This window comes from Pyrus communis, chromosome 11, assembly GCF_963583255.1.
Source record: "Pyrus communis chromosome 11, drPyrComm1.1, whole genome shotgun sequence".
Lineage (NCBI taxonomy): Eukaryota > Viridiplantae > Streptophyta > Magnoliopsida > Rosales > Rosaceae > Pyrus > Pyrus communis.
In genome coordinates, this window is record NC_084813.1 from 22,851,305 (window position 1) to 22,866,952 (window position 15,648).

General features: G+C 38.8%; 1 protein-coding gene across 1 annotated transcript; it reads left to right on the forward strand.

Annotated features, from left to right (window-relative positions):
- The first annotated feature begins 927 nt into the window (after window positions 1-927).
- LOC137709234 (uncharacterized) lies at window positions 928-8,358 on the forward strand. The gene is made up of 2 exons (XM_068448331.1): window positions 928-3,469; window positions 5,514-8,358. Exons 1-2 carry the CDS (start codon window positions 972-974, stop codon window positions 8,215-8,217), a joined length of 5,202 nt encoding a protein of 1,733 aa, XP_068304432.1. The 5' UTR covers window positions 928-971; the 3' UTR covers window positions 8,218-8,358.
- The last annotated feature ends 7,290 nt before the right edge of the window (window positions 8,359-15,648 follow it).

The following is a 15,648-nucleotide window of genomic DNA, read 5'->3' on the forward strand; positions in this document are numbered from 1 at the left end:
ATAACACTCAAAACTCTCAAAGACACTTTAGAAGCAACGACACTCACTCTTTCTAGAGACACACTCTAGATCACTCACACTCCTAACAAGACTACTCCTACTTCTCACTCTCACTTAGTCTTCTTAATTGATTGATTCTTACTTGTTTGGTTGATTGTTGATACAAATGGTGTGGATGCCTTCTCCTTTTATAGGCATGGATGGAACCTTGGAGAAGCATGGAAACATCATGTTAAAGATATCTAGATAATTCCACTAACTTTCAAAGCTAGAATTATCTACACTAATCTTGCATGTTGATGGAAACCTCACCATTCTTCTAGACTCTTCCACCAACTTAAGAAACAACCTTCTAGTCCTTTCTCAAAAGGACTACTTTAACCTGGATAATCTAGCTAACCAACTTTAATGAATGTTTTAGAATTTTTTATTCTAGATTTGTGTAGGTCTTTCAATGAGATGGGATTGATTTCTTTAACACATGATTCATGTTTATTAGTCATCAGATATCTCCATCACACTATCTTTATAGCAAATAATGTTGAAAAATTACTATACTTTTTTAGTTTATTTTCTTGTTTTATTGTTTTAGTGTAAAGCAGGAATTTCATTTAAAAATAATCAATAATTGGAAATAATACTATGTTTGTAAAAAATCTTGACATATCGGTACTGGCCCGTGTCGTTATCAGAGGAAAACAAAATGTTAAATAAAAGATAAGAAAATAATTTAGATTAATTTCCAGGAAGTTTCTTCAAACTTAATTATGACAAAAGAGAAACAAGTATATTTCTCATGTTCACACACAGTTCATAACGAAAAACAGGACAAGAACCCAACCAGCTTACGTATTATAACCAATTTTCGAGCTTCATCCTCCATCGCCATTAGTTCAACCCCTCTCTCTCTCTCTCTCTCTCTCTCTCTCTCTCTCTCTCTCTATATATATATATATATATATATATATATCATGAAGAACGTTATCACAAGCAGCAAACACGTTTATACAACCATAAAACCGTGTTCGCCTCGTCTTCACCTCTCACCACTGTTTCTACTCATGATCCTTACCTTACTCGTGGCCCAAGACGACTTGTCGCTTGTATACACTCCAGTCGACTTTATCACTGTTGCATGCGGCTATACGGGCCCCCTAATGCAAGATAAGCAATATTGGACTGGAGATATGTACTCGATATACACCCCCTTAGAAGAACACCAAGCTGCTAGCAAATCCTTTGTTAGAGAAGCCCCTCCATCGTCCACCTCCTCCTTCATCAAAGTACCTTATACCTGGGCACGGCTTTCTCACTCTGAATTTACTTACAGATTTTCCTTCAAAACTGCCGGCCAAAAGTTCGTCCGGTTGTATTTCCGCCCGGTTTCTTATGGCCCTAACTTCGAACGATCCAAAGCACTATTCTCTGTCAAAGCCGGTGGCTTTACCTTTCTCCACGACTTCAATGCTTCAGTCACTGCAGATGCTTATGGGGTTGACACTTTGTACAGAGAGTTCTGTTTGAACGTTGATGACACAAAGAGCCTGAACATCACATTTTCTCCAAGCATGGCAGCAAGTCCAGATGCGTATGCCTTTGTCAACGGAATCGAAATTGTATCCATGCCGAGCAATCTTTACTACACTCCTGCCCCAAGCTCCAATAGGCACAACAAGAAAGTATGCACCGAAGAAAATAAGTTTCGCATAGAGAACAACACTGCCCTAGAGATGCTCTACCGAATAAACATCGGTGGACCACAAATCTTATCCACTCAAGACACTGGCATGTTCCGCCGCTGGGATGGTTCGGAAGTGGAGATAAATTACTTACAGCCGCTAAGTTTAAGTGTGCGCAGTCACCTACAAGAATTCGGTAGTCAACCTGACTTTGCCGTAATACCAGCATATGCGGCGCCGGAACAAGTTTACCAAACAGGCCTGTCGATTAGAGCGGAATTGGAACCAACCAGCAGGAACATTGGGTACAACCTCACCTGGGACTTCCCTGTAGATTCCAAGTTTTCTTACCTGATTAGAATGCATTTTTGTAGTTGGCACGAAACCGGAGAAAAGTTTCAAATTTACATAGACAAGCAAACAGCTGAAGAAAGAGCAGACGTCTTCTTATGGACCTGTGATCGTGGCCATGGCAGTGGGATTCCTGTGTACAAAGATTACGTTGTGTCAATGGTTGGCCATGAAAGCATGGGGAAGAAAACAAATCTTTCTATCGCACTGAAGGACAAGTACAACAAAGGAATATTATTGAATGGGCTCGAAATCTTCAAACTGAATGATTCAAATGGTAATCTCGGCGGACCGAACCATGTCCCAGCTCCATCCAAACCAGTGGAGTCGCAAAGCCCCCCAAATAATTCGTCAAAGAAGACGGTGTTTGAAATCGTTGCTGGTGAAGTTTCCGGCATACTTGTCCTGATCTTTATCCTCGGATTCTTGATTTTCCGACTACTATGGAAAGTGAAGTCCTCGGGCGCCAATTGCACGACGACCAAGTCAACAATGACCTGCAGGTCAACTTTACCTTCTGATTTATGTCTTTATGTGTCACTGAAAGAGATCAAATCCGCCACCAAAAACTTCAACGACATGTGTATTATCGGAGTTGGAGGCTTTGGAAACGTATACAAAGGATGCATCACTGATGGTGAGACCACAACCGTTGCAATCAAACGGTTGAAACCCGAATCATCACAAGGAGCACGCGAGTTCAAGACAGAAATCGAGCTGCTCTCCCAACTCCGCCATCGCCATTTGGTGTCTCTGATTGGATATTGTGCGGATGAAGATGAGATGATCTTAGTATACGATTACATGGCACGTGGGACCCTCGCCAGCCATCTCTACCACACAAACAACCCACCTCTTTCCTGGGCGCAACGACTTCTGATTTGTATTGGTGCAGCTCGTGGGCTGCACTACCTTCACAGTGGAACCAAGGGCACTATTATCCACCGTGACGTTAAGAGCACCAACATCTTGTTGGATGAGAAATGGGTGGCAAAGATTTCGGATTTCGGCTTGTCAAAAATGGGGATGACTACCACATCTAAGACTCACATAAGTACGATGGTCAAAGGCAGTTTCGGGTATCTGGATCCGGAATATTTTCGACTTCAACAGCTAACTGTGAAGTCTGATGTATACTCATTCGGTGTTGTGTTGTTTGAGGTTTTGTGTGGGAGACCGGCTCTAATGCATACGGTGGAGACAAGGCAAATGAGCTTAGCTGAGTGGGCTAGGACTTGTCATGGAGACGGAACACTTAACCAAATCATTGATCCAAATTTGAAGGGTGAGATTGAAATCAAGTGTTTGAATGTGTTCGTTGATATTGCTATGACTTGCATACATGATAAAGGAATCGAACGGCCGTCAATGAACGACGTTGTGAATGCCCTTGAGTTGGTGTTGCAGCTTCATCAGAGTTGCATTGAAAGGAATAGTCACAAATGACAATCAGGTGGCCTTCTTCAATGACACTACCGCCTAAACTAGTAGTAGTGAGCAAAGTTCTTCGGAAAAGGAACCCATCCAATGTATATCTGAGACATCTTTTGCGTCAAATCTCAAGTGCTGTCATAAATTGAGTATCTTACGGTTGTATGCGGGCACCATTGAGCTCACTATGGTTCATACTTCATAGAATCTTTGTTTATATTTTTGTATTGACACCATTTAGCCCATTGTGGCAATAAAATCACAATAAAATCAAAATGCATCCAACACTTGTCCTCTAACAAGTGGCGTCACCATCTTAGTTTAAAGTTTCTATGTCAGTAACAAACTGTAAACAAACGCATCATTCCCATCGAATTCCACAACAACTTGTCGTCGATTTTCAATGTGAGAGATTTGGTTAGATGAAGAATCATTCTCTTTTCATCATTTCGTCATATGGATAACGACGTTGATGAACTTCCATTAGTTCGTCTCGAGATCACCTATTGTAAGTCATAAAATTTGACTCCACGAGAATCCCACCATACAGTTAGATCTGATAATAACTGATGCGGATCTGATACTAACTGATGCAAATTCGGAAGCACTCATGAAACTATGCTATCTTTCAAACTTAATTCTCCACACAGTGACGCGGAGCTAAGGATAGCTAACAGTAGCGGCCAAATTTCCGACCACCCACTCCAGCGACCACCCAAATTCCAACCGCCCTTCTCAGGCCAACATCCAAAACCCACCATTCAATTTTCAAAGTTAAATTTTACCCTCACCATGTGCACATCTGTAAAAAAAACTCAACGAAACACTCATAAAAAACTCCATACCTGCAAACTCCTCTAAACCAAACATAAAAACCAAACAATCATAAAGATTTTACTAAAAAGATTAGTATAATACTTCTTCTCAATTGGGTGGATTATTATTTATTTAATATATATATATCAAACAAATCTTATACGAGTAATTGACGAGATCAAATCTTTTGCACTCAAAATGAAGAACAATACTTGACTACTTAAAGATGAGTAGGAACTCCTACTTAACACTCTTAGTGTTTTAATCATAGAATTTTGTGTTTATGATCAGAACCGTTCATACTATGAATTACACTGTAAAGATCTTCTCTGCAAAAAATAAATTAAAACTAAGATTGTTTAATCAATCTATGGTAGCAAATACATAGACAGTTCGTAATACTTTTACCAATATTGTTCATTTGTTTTTAAACAGTTTGATGAGTCGATCTTAGTTTTAATGGATTTTCAGCAAAGGCGATCTTTATAGGGTAATTTATAATATGAATGATTTTGATTATAAACACGAAGTTCTATAAATCGATAATGAACAATTTTGAGAAATTTTGAGTAAGAGTTCCTGCTCATCTTTGAGTAGTTAAATATTGTTTCAAAATGAATGTGACCTCTTTGTAATCTCAATTATTATTTGACATATATTAAGTTTCTGATAATAAAATTTTAAAAAGTTAAGTTAATAAAAATTTGATAATTAATGTTTGAAGCCACGTACAAGCGACATTTATTTTGAGTACCGATCACGTAATTGACGGGTGTCTTGCAAGAGCGCAAGTCAATGAGTTTAAATATCCCTCAAGTCCACACTGCCGACTCAAAAGCGACCGAATATAATTATTACTACCCTCATATTTGTCAAAAGTCTATCAGTAGGAAATTTGACGAGTAATATCAGACCAAAAAAAAAAAAAGATAAAATATTTATATTTTCAAACTCAAAAATCTCATGTTCACACAGGTTGTTCACACAGGTTCATTGCATATGGTATTCATATCATATTTTTATACAACATTTTCATACTATTTTAGATGACGATGTGATCTACATTATTTGAATTAATTAGATTTTTAAATTTAATTTATTATTTAATAAATTAATAATTAAAAAAAACTAATTAATTAAATGATGATTATAGTATACGAAGAGTCTTTCTCTTTCCTTTCCTTGGATTTTGCAAATTTTTTAAATGTTACTGTCTACATCAGATGTCATCTAAAGTGGTATAGAAATACGGTACAAAAACAAATATCATTACTCTTCATACAAAGAAAAACAAGAACCCAAGCAGCTTGCATATTCTAAGCAATTTTTGAGCTTCATCCTCTCCCTCTCTCTCATGAAGAACATCCCTTACTTGTCATCCATGTTTCTACACATGATCCTCACGCTACTTGTGGCCGGAGACGACTCGCCGTCTGCCTACCCTCCAGGCGATGTGATCACCATTGTATGTGGGTCTATGATCGCCATTGCGTGTGGGCATAGCGGCCCCCAAATTCTTAACGATCGATCTTGGACTGGAGATAAGCACTCAATATATTCTCCCTCAGAAGAACGCCAAGCTGGCAACACATCCATCACCAGAGAAGCCCTTTTGTCGTCCTCCTCCTCCGCCAGCCAAGTTCCTTACACCATGGCACGTCTTTCTCGCCTTGAATTTACTTACAGATTTTCCTTTAGTACCACAGGCCAAAAGTTCATCCGCTTGTATTTCTATCCAGCTTCGTATCGCGACTTCAACCGCTCCCAAGCGCTCTTTTCTGTCAAAGCCGGTGGCTTTACCCTTCTCCACAATTTCAATGCTTCAGCCATTGCAGATGTGTATGGGGAGGAGACGTTGTACAGAGAGTTCTGTTTGAACATTGATGATCAAGAGCAAAGCTTGAACATCACATTTACTCCAACCAGAGCAGCAAGCCCAGATGCATACGCATTTATCAACGGAATTGAGATTGTAGACATGCCAAGCAATCTCTACTACACGGAATCCCAGAGCCCCAGTGGGGTTTATTCTGTTGGTACTAGAGGAAAGAAGTTTCTTCGAATAGAAAACAACACTGCTCTAGAGATGGTCTACCGCTTGAACATCGGTGGGGACCCAATTTTAAACAATTCGGACACCGGATTGTTCAATTCGGACACTGGATTGTTCTTCAGATTGTACCGCAACTGGGATGGTGTGGCAGAGGAGAAAAATTATTTAGATGCATTAAGTTTATGTTTTAGCGGTCCACTACAAAGCCCTTCTGTTAGTCTCAACTTTTCCATAATACCAGAGTACACTGCGCCATTGGAAGTTTACCGAACAGGCCGATCAGGGAGCAGAGCGGAAGCAAGTGTACGGCCGTACAACCTCACCTGGGAATTCCCTGTAGATTCCAAGTTTTCTTACCTGGTTAGGATGCATTTTTGTGAGTTCCAATCTGACAGAGGCGACCGGAACGGATCTGGAGACTTTCAAATTTACATAGCCAACCAAACAGCTGAAGAAAGAGCCAACATCTTCTTATGGAGTGGTGGATATGGGATTCCAGTGTACAGAGACTACGTTGTGTCAATGGCTGGCCCTGAAAGCATGCATGGCAAAACAAATCTTTCTATCGCACTATATGACTTACACAGTTATGCAACCTTAAATGGGCTTGAAGTCTTCAAACTGAATGACTCAAATGGCAATCTCGGCGGACCAGCGGAGCCACAAAGCCCCTCAACTGCTCATGTGCTAGGCATTGCCGCTGGCCTAGTTTCCGGCACACTTGTCATGATCTCTGTCCTCGGATTCTTCATTTTCATGCGACGACGGAAAGCCAAGTCCTCGAGCGCCAATAACGGGACAGCCAAATTAACAAAGATCCAGGGGCCCCCTGTACCGCTTTATTTGTGTCCATACTTTTCACTTGCAGATATAAAAGCAGCCACTGAAAACTTCAATGTCACGTTCATTATAGGAGTTGGAGGCTTTGGAACCGTGTACAGAGGGTGCATCGGTGATGGTGTGGCGACCTCCGATGTCGCAATCAAACGGCTGAAACCTAACTCATCACAGGGAGTCCACGAGTTCAAGACAGAAATCGAGCTGCTCTCCCAACTCCGCCACCGCCATCTGGTGTCTCTGATCGGATATTGTACGGATGAATACGAGATGATCTTGGTATACGATTACATGCCACGTGGGACCCTCGCCAGCCATCTCTACCACACGAACAAGCCACCTCTTTCCTGGGAGCAGCGGCTTCTGATCTGTATTGGCACGGCTCGTGGGTTGCAGTACCTTCACAGTGGGGCCAAGAGCACCATCATTCACCGTGACGTAAAGAGCACCAACATCTTGTTGGATGAGAAATGGGTGGCCAAGGTTTCGGATTTTGGATTGTCGAAAATGGGCATGACAACCATGTCCAAGACCCACATCAGCACGGCCGTGAAAGGCAGTTTCGGTTATTTGGACCCTGAATACTACAGACGACGGCAGCTGACTGAGAAGTCCGATGTGTACTCATTTGGTGTTGTGTTGTGGGAGGTATTGTGTGGGAGGCCCTCTCTGATGCATACGGTGGAGACGAGGCGAAGGATCTTAGCTGAGTGGGCAAAGAGTTGTCATGGAGATGGGACGCTTGATCAAATCATTGACCGTAATTTGAAGGGTAAGATTGAACCCGAGTGCTTGAATAAGTTCATTGAGATTGCTATGAGTTGCATTCATGATAAAGGAATCGAACGACCCTCGATGAATGAGGTTGTGAGGGGGCTTGAGCTTGCGTTGCAGCTTCATCGAAAGAGCATTGGAAGTAATGGTGACAACGAGGTTACCTTCATAAATGACGGTGGCGATAGTACCGAGCAAGGTTGTGCTAGCAATGAATCCGTCCAATGTATATCCGCGACAATCTTCTCTGAGATCAACGATCCGATTGGAAGATGACGCGAGCAACATCTTCAATGAAATGGGAGCAGGGCAGCTAGAATGCAATAGAATTTGAATAGGATATTAGTAAAATATGTTGCGTCAAATTTCATATCAGTTGTATTTAAATCCAAAATACTCAGTACTAAATAATCCGTATCCGATGTGATTAATCCAAAATACTCAGTACTAAATAGTCAGTACTAATTCAAGAGAATCATGTTCCGATTGCATTCTTAATCACTGTACTCGGTACCAAATAGTCCGTATCCGATGTGATTAGTTCGGACTTTGTACAAAAATTCCTAGTTAAGTAAACTTTTCACCAGGCAGCATGTGAAAAATGAAGAAGCTGCAGACATGTAAATGTGAAGAAGATGAAGCAAAATATCTAAAGGGGCCACCTGCCTGCTCAAATAACTCAAGTCTATCTCTTCATCAAGAACAAAAGTAGTCAAGTCTTCGATCGGTATAATCCTCCAACCACATCCTCTGAACAAAAGTAGGCAACTTTTGTTACCGCGTTATCTCCCGTAATCAATCCAAAAGACCGTGATGTCAAATTATGGGCCAAAAACTAAATGACTTTAAAGTCTTTGATGATCATAAGGGACGCACAAGGCACAACCATACATATATCTATTGTCAAGTGTATCACACCAGAAATCAAAAATAAACACAAGCAACAAACAGTATTACCATGCAGATGAAACCAATTCTCATCACTCGTCTTTACCTTTCCTTGTTTCTCCACATGATCACCGTCCCCATATTTGTGGCCGGCGATTCACCGCCTGCCTACGGGCCTCCAATCGAAGATATCACCGTTAAATGTTGTTATTCCGGTAAGGTAGTCAATGAATATGATAAACGATTTTGGAGTGGAGATGTTAACTCAAAATGAAACCACCAACTATATGTCGTATTTTGTTTTTCCACGCATTATATGTTGTATTTGATTCACTAGGTTTCGACGTGAAACTTTACGTCCTTTAAACACATCCCGTTACATAAGGACGCCAACACTTAGCTCAATTTGTTCTCTTATATTGAAGTCAGTGTTCAAAATATCTACATTTAAAATATTTACGAAATTGTTGATATTTCCGTTGAAATATTTGAAAAATCAAGGATCAATATGGAAAAGGGGTTAAATGCAAACTTCACCATCTATTGACGAGATATAAGAAAACCAATGAATATCAACGATATTTATTGATTCACTACCTACTGTAGATTTAGAGCTTTTGAATTTATTTTTATTTTTTTTGAGAATTTTTTCTCTAATTTCGACTAAATTTGAATGAGTTGATATACCAACCCATTGCAAATTTCCGTCGAAGGCGACCAATATTGATCGATATTTCCTAAAATTGCATATTGATATTTTCACCTATATCGATATTTTAAACACTGTTTAAAATACACGCATAAAGATTTGAGGAAATGACTTGTGCACACCTGTTTTTTTTTTTTTTTTTTTAATTCTTTCTTACACAACCATTTTTTTTTCTAGTCATTCGTTTAAACAAATCGAAAGAAAAATCAGTGGCAATAAGTAAGAAAAAGTGTACAAAAATAATAAAAAATGTACAGAAATCACTTTCCGAATTCCAATTGAATTGCATACATGCCAAAGACTTAATCAGTGTTTATCCGAGAAAAGTCTGATAAACTTAAATCTCAAGAACTTGGAATGAGAGAGACACAACCACACATGACATATCTATAAACAAGAGCTAAGTGTATTCATGCATACAACCAAAGCAACAAATAAACGCCTTCATAAAATTTACCATGACGAAACCAATTTTCATCTTGTTGGATTTGTTGCCAATTCTATTGGGCCTTTAGTTGATCTCACCAGCCTATTCAATGGGCCTTTTATTTAGCCCTTTTTAAAAGCCAGGGGGTGGCTAGGGTTCTTTAATAAGGCAGACAGCTGCTGCCCTTTGGTTTAAGCAGTAGCAAAGAAGAGAAAAAAGGGTGCCGCAGCCCCATTTTGAACAGAAGAAGAAAAATGCTCCTCTCTTTGGTTAGCAGTCACTCCATCAAAATTGTAGTTGGTGTGTTAGGTTTGAGCTTTGTATAGAGAGGAAATTATTCTCTTAGTGTCGAGGAATTTCATTAAATCTTAGTGTCTTTTTTATTTTTGTTCTTACATTTCATTTGATATATTTCCTATGGGTTAGCTTGAGTTGATTTTCAATTGGTTTGGTGTTATCCTATCACAACAATTGGTATCAGAACATTGGTTGCTCTTGGGTACTGTCTTGTAGCTAAAAATGTCAGACGAGCAAAATGAGAATCTTTTTGGAAGCAGCTCAGGATTTGCAAGAATTATGGTGCAAAATGCAAAGTTTGAAGTGGAAAAGTTTGATGGTACAAACAATTTCGGGATGTGGCAATGTGAGGTTAATGATGTGTTGGCTCAACAAGATCTACTTGCAGCTTTGGGAGATAAGCTGGAAACTATGTCAAAGTCATATTGGGAGAAATTGAATTTGTGAGCTTGCTCCACAATTCGGTTGTGCCTTACAAAAACTCATAAGTATTTTGTGATGTGGGAGACATTGGCAAAAGTGTTGTGGCAAAAATTAGAAGACAAGTATATGGCAAAGAGTGCGGAGAACCGGCTACATGTGAAGAAAAAATTATACCGCTTCCAATATAAAGAAGGTACAAAAAAGATTAGACACCTTGATGCTTTTAATAAGTTGATTGTCGATTTGATGAATTTAAATGAGGATATTAAGGAAGAAGATAAGGCCTTAATATTGTTGAATTCTTTGTCGGATTTTTATGAACATTTTGTTACTACTATTATGCATGGTAAAGAAACTGTGAAATTTGAAGATGTGTCGAATGCCTTGATGAATTATGAAATGAGGCATAGAGATAATAATCATGCTAGTATCTCTGAGGCTTTACTTGTTAGAGGTAGATCATTGGAGAGGAAATTTTTCTCTAGTAAGAAAAAATCAGAGTCTTGACCTAGAGGAAATTCTAAAGGTGAAAAAAGTATGAAAAAGGATGAATGTGCTTTCTATCATACTAAGGGGCATTTGAAGAAAGATTGCCCTAGGCTGAAGAACAAAAACAAGGCAAAGTGAGTTCTAAAGCTAATATTGTTGAGCTTGAGAATGATTTTTCTGATTTTTCTGATTTTGCTTTAACCGCTTCATCATCATTTGATTGTTCTACCAAGTGGGTGTTGGATACAGGTTGTACTCATCATTTGACTCCTCACAAGGATTGGTTTTTAAGCTTGAAAGAGTTTGACAGTGGTGTCGTTTTCATGAGAGATGACAATCATTATACAATGAAAGGGATTGGTACAGTTCGTTTGAAGTTGCATGATGGTATGGTTAAATAATCGATAGGGGTTTGGTATGTATGAATTTGAAGAAAAAAAATCTTATTTCTTTGGGTACTTTAGAATCCAAGGACTTCAAGTTTTATTTAGATGGGCAGACATTGAAAGTTACTTATGGCACACTTCTTGTGATGAAAGCTCCTCGATGCGGTCATTTGTATCTATTGCAAAGAAGCACTGTGACAGGGGAAGCAGTGGTAGTCTTTAGAAAATATGGTCACATTTGATTCAGATACTACTAGACTATGGCATATGAGATTAGGCCATGCCGGTGAGAAAGCTCTACAAGGGCTACTGAAACAAGGTCTTCTAAAAGGTGCCACAACTTGTAAGCTTGATTTCTGCAAGCATTGTGTCTTGGGGAAGCAAACTAGAATAAAGTTTGGTACTGCAGTACATTAAACGAAGGGCATTCTTGATTATGTGCATTCAGATGTTTGGGGTTCCACAAAGACTCCCTCTTTGAGTGGTAGACATTGATTCGTGACCTTCGTTGATGATTATTCTAGAAGGTCTTGGGTCTACACTATGAAGCACAAGAGTGAGGTGTTGAGTATTTTCTTAGGTTGGAAGAAAATAGTTAAGAACCAGATTAGGAGGAAGATTAAGATTTTGAGATCAGATAAAGGTGGTGAATACACATTTGACCATTTCTTTAAAGTTTGCAAAGAGGAAGGAATTGTGAGGCATTTCAGTGTTTGGGAAACTCCATAGCAAAATGGAGTTGCAGAAGATTGAATCGAATATTGCTTGAGAAAGTTAGATGTATGTTGTCTCAGTCGGGTTTAACAAGTCATTTTGGACAGAGGAAATTATTTATGCATGTCACATCATCAACCGGTTACCTTTAGCTGTTGTTCTAGGTAAGATACCAATTGAGGTATGGATTGGAAAAACTTCTTCTGATTATGATTGTATCTGTATTTTTGGTTCACCTGCTTATTTTCATGTAACTGAAAATAAATTTAATCCTAGAGCAAAAATGGGTATCTTTCTTGGTTTTAGAAGTGGTGTCAAACATTACAGGTTGTGGTGCCCAGAGATGTGACATTTGATGAAGAAAGTACGTTTAGAGACTCTGAGAAGAATGTGAAAGATGTCTACTAGGTAGAGCTTGAGAAAGTTGCCTCTAGTACTTCAAATCCTATTTTCGTTGATGTCGAAGCCACTATAAGTGAAGAAGTGGGAGACCATAAAGATGTTGAAGAAGTTGAAGTTGAAGACTCTTTTCAAGACGAAGAGTAAGTTTCGCCTCAAGAGTCTATTGCCAAGAACAGAGGAAAGAGACATTACCAAGCCACCTTGGTATAGTGACTACGTTGCTTTTGCTCTTCCTATTATCATCAATGAGATTCCATCCAATTTTGAGGAAGCCATTGAGAGTGAAGAAAATGAGAAGTGGTGCAATACCATGGATGATGAGATGAATTCTCTCTCGAAGAACAAGACTTGAGAGTTAGCTAAATTCCCTTAGGGCAAGAAAGCTATCGGTTGTAAATGAGTGAATGCCAAGAAAGAAGGTGTTGATGGGAAAAGCAATGTGAGATTTAAAGCTAGATTAGTTGCTAAAGGGTATGCACAAAAAGTGGGCATTGACTACAACGAACGGCCATCAATGAATGACGATGTGAATGCCCTTGAGTTTGTGTTGCAGCTTCATCAGAGTTGCATTGAAAGGAATAATCATAAATGACAATCAGGTTGCCTTCTTCAATGACACTACCACCTAAACTAGGAGTAGTTAGCAAAGTCCTTAGGAAAAGGAACTCATCCAATGCATATCTGAGACATCTTTTGCGTCAAATCTCAAGCATTATGCTTTCATAAATTGAATATCTTATGGCCGTATGGGGGAGCTCACTATGGTTCATAGAAGATTTGTTTATATTTTTGTATTAACACCATTTAGCCCATTGTGGCAATAAAATCATAATAAAATCAAAATGCATCCAACACTTGTCCTCTAACGAGTGGCGTCACCATCTTAGTTTAGATCTGATACTAACTGATGCAGATTCGGAAGCACTCACACCAACAACAACTGTAATAGACGAAAACATGAAGAATTGAATACAACACAAGAAACCCTTGCCGTTCCAAAAGTCTTCCCTAACCCCTAAATTATCTAGCTTATATTCAGAAAATAAACCAGAGCCTCAACAAGAAAATGTTGGATAATAGTGTTAAGGATAGTAATTCAATGGTAGAATATGGAGACACTTGTCAAAAGATTAGGAAGGTTGTTAGAGTTAGTTACATTGTGACTTAGACAATAAGTTTCATAGAAGATAGTATATAGTCTTGAGATTGTAAGAATGTAATAACACAGAAAATATATACATGAAAAGATTTCTTCTCTCTCTAAATCTTCTCTATCTCTCTCTATCTTCTTTCTTCTTCTCCGTATCTTTCACAAGCATTATACATCTCATTCTTCTTTGAGATTACAGCTTGGTTAACAAATAGCAGCTATTGGGTTTAGGCTATGTAGAAAAAGATAGAATGAAGGGTGCTTCAAGGCACATATGAAAATATGCTATCTTTCAAACTTAATTCTCCAGAGTGGCGGAGCTAAGAAGAATAGCTAATATTAGCGGCCAAATTTCCGACCACCCACTCCAGCGGCCACTCAAATTCCGACCGCCCTTCTCCAGCCAACATCCAAAACCCACCATTTAATTTTCAAAGTAATCTTTTACCCTCACCATACGCACATCTCTGAAGAAAAAAAAAAAAAAAACTCAACCAAACACTCAAAAAAACTCCATCCCCGCAAACTCCTCTAAACCAACCAAAAAACCAAACACTCATAAAGATATTACTAAAAAGATACTAAAAAACCAAACATCTTCTCAATTGGGTGGATTATTATTTGTTTAGGGAAGTGTTATTGGTACTTCAAAAATCTCATTTTACATTCTTCACAAGTGTATTTTTCTTTCTAAATATAGAAAGTTTGGAGTGAAAATAACAATTCCCTTTATTTAATAAAACATTAAATAAATCTAACATGAATAATTGATTAAATCAAATCTTCTGCAGTTGAAATGGGTGTGGGCTTTCTGTGATCCTAGTTATTGTTTGACATGTATTAAGTTTATGACAACAAAATTAAATTTATAAACGCTTGTCATTTGATAATTGGAGCCACAGACAGGCCGCACTAATTTTGGGCGGTGATCTCGTAATTGACGGGTGTCTTGCAAGAACGCAAGTCAATGAGTTCAAATATCCCGCAAGTCCACACCTCTCTGTGATCCTAGTTATTGTTTGACACGTATTAAGTTTATGACAACAAAATTAAATTTATAAACGCTTGTCATTTGATAATTGGAGCCACAGACAGGCCGCACTAATTTTGGACGGTGATCTCGTAATTGACGGGTGTCTTGCAAGAACGCAAGTCAGGCCGCACTAACTTTGAGCAGTGATCTCGTAATTGATGGGTGTCTTGCAAGAACGCAAGTCAATGAGTTCAAATATCCCGCAAGTCCACACTGCCGACTCAAATGCATCGAATAAAAAAAGAGATATTTATTTTTTCAAACTCAAGATCTCATGTTTACTCAGGTTTTTCACACAGGTTCATACAAAGAAGGACAAGAACCCAAGCAGCTTGCATATTCAAAAGCAATTTTTGAGCAATTGCAGTGCAGCTTCATCGAGAAAGCATTGGAAATAATGGTGACAACGAGGTTACCTTCTTAATTGACGGTGGCGTTAGTACTAGGCAAGGTTTTGCTAGCAATGAATCCGTCCAATGTATATCTGCGACAATCTTCTCTGAGATCAATGATCCGATTGGAAGATGACGCGAGCAACATCTTCAACGAAATGGGAGCAGTGTGGCCAGAAAGCAGTAGAATTTGAATAGGATATTAGTAAATGTTTTGCTTCAAATTTCATATCAATTGTATTTAAATCCAATTGAACACAAACTAAATCAAGAGAATCATGTTCCAATTGCATTCTTAATCACTGTACTCGGTACTAAATAGTCCGCATCCAATGTGATTAGCTCGGACTTTGTACAAAAATTCCTAGTCAAGTAAATTTTTCACCAGGCAGCATGT

Coding starts and splice junctions, on each gene's coding strand:
- LOC137709234 (XM_068448331.1), top strand. CDS start 972: ATGAAGAACGTTATCACAAGCAGCAAACACGTTTATACAACCATAAAA. Junction 3,470..5,513: donor TGCATTGAAAGGAATAGTCA/CAAATGACAATC, acceptor TGTCATCTAAAG/TGGTATAGAAATACGGTACA.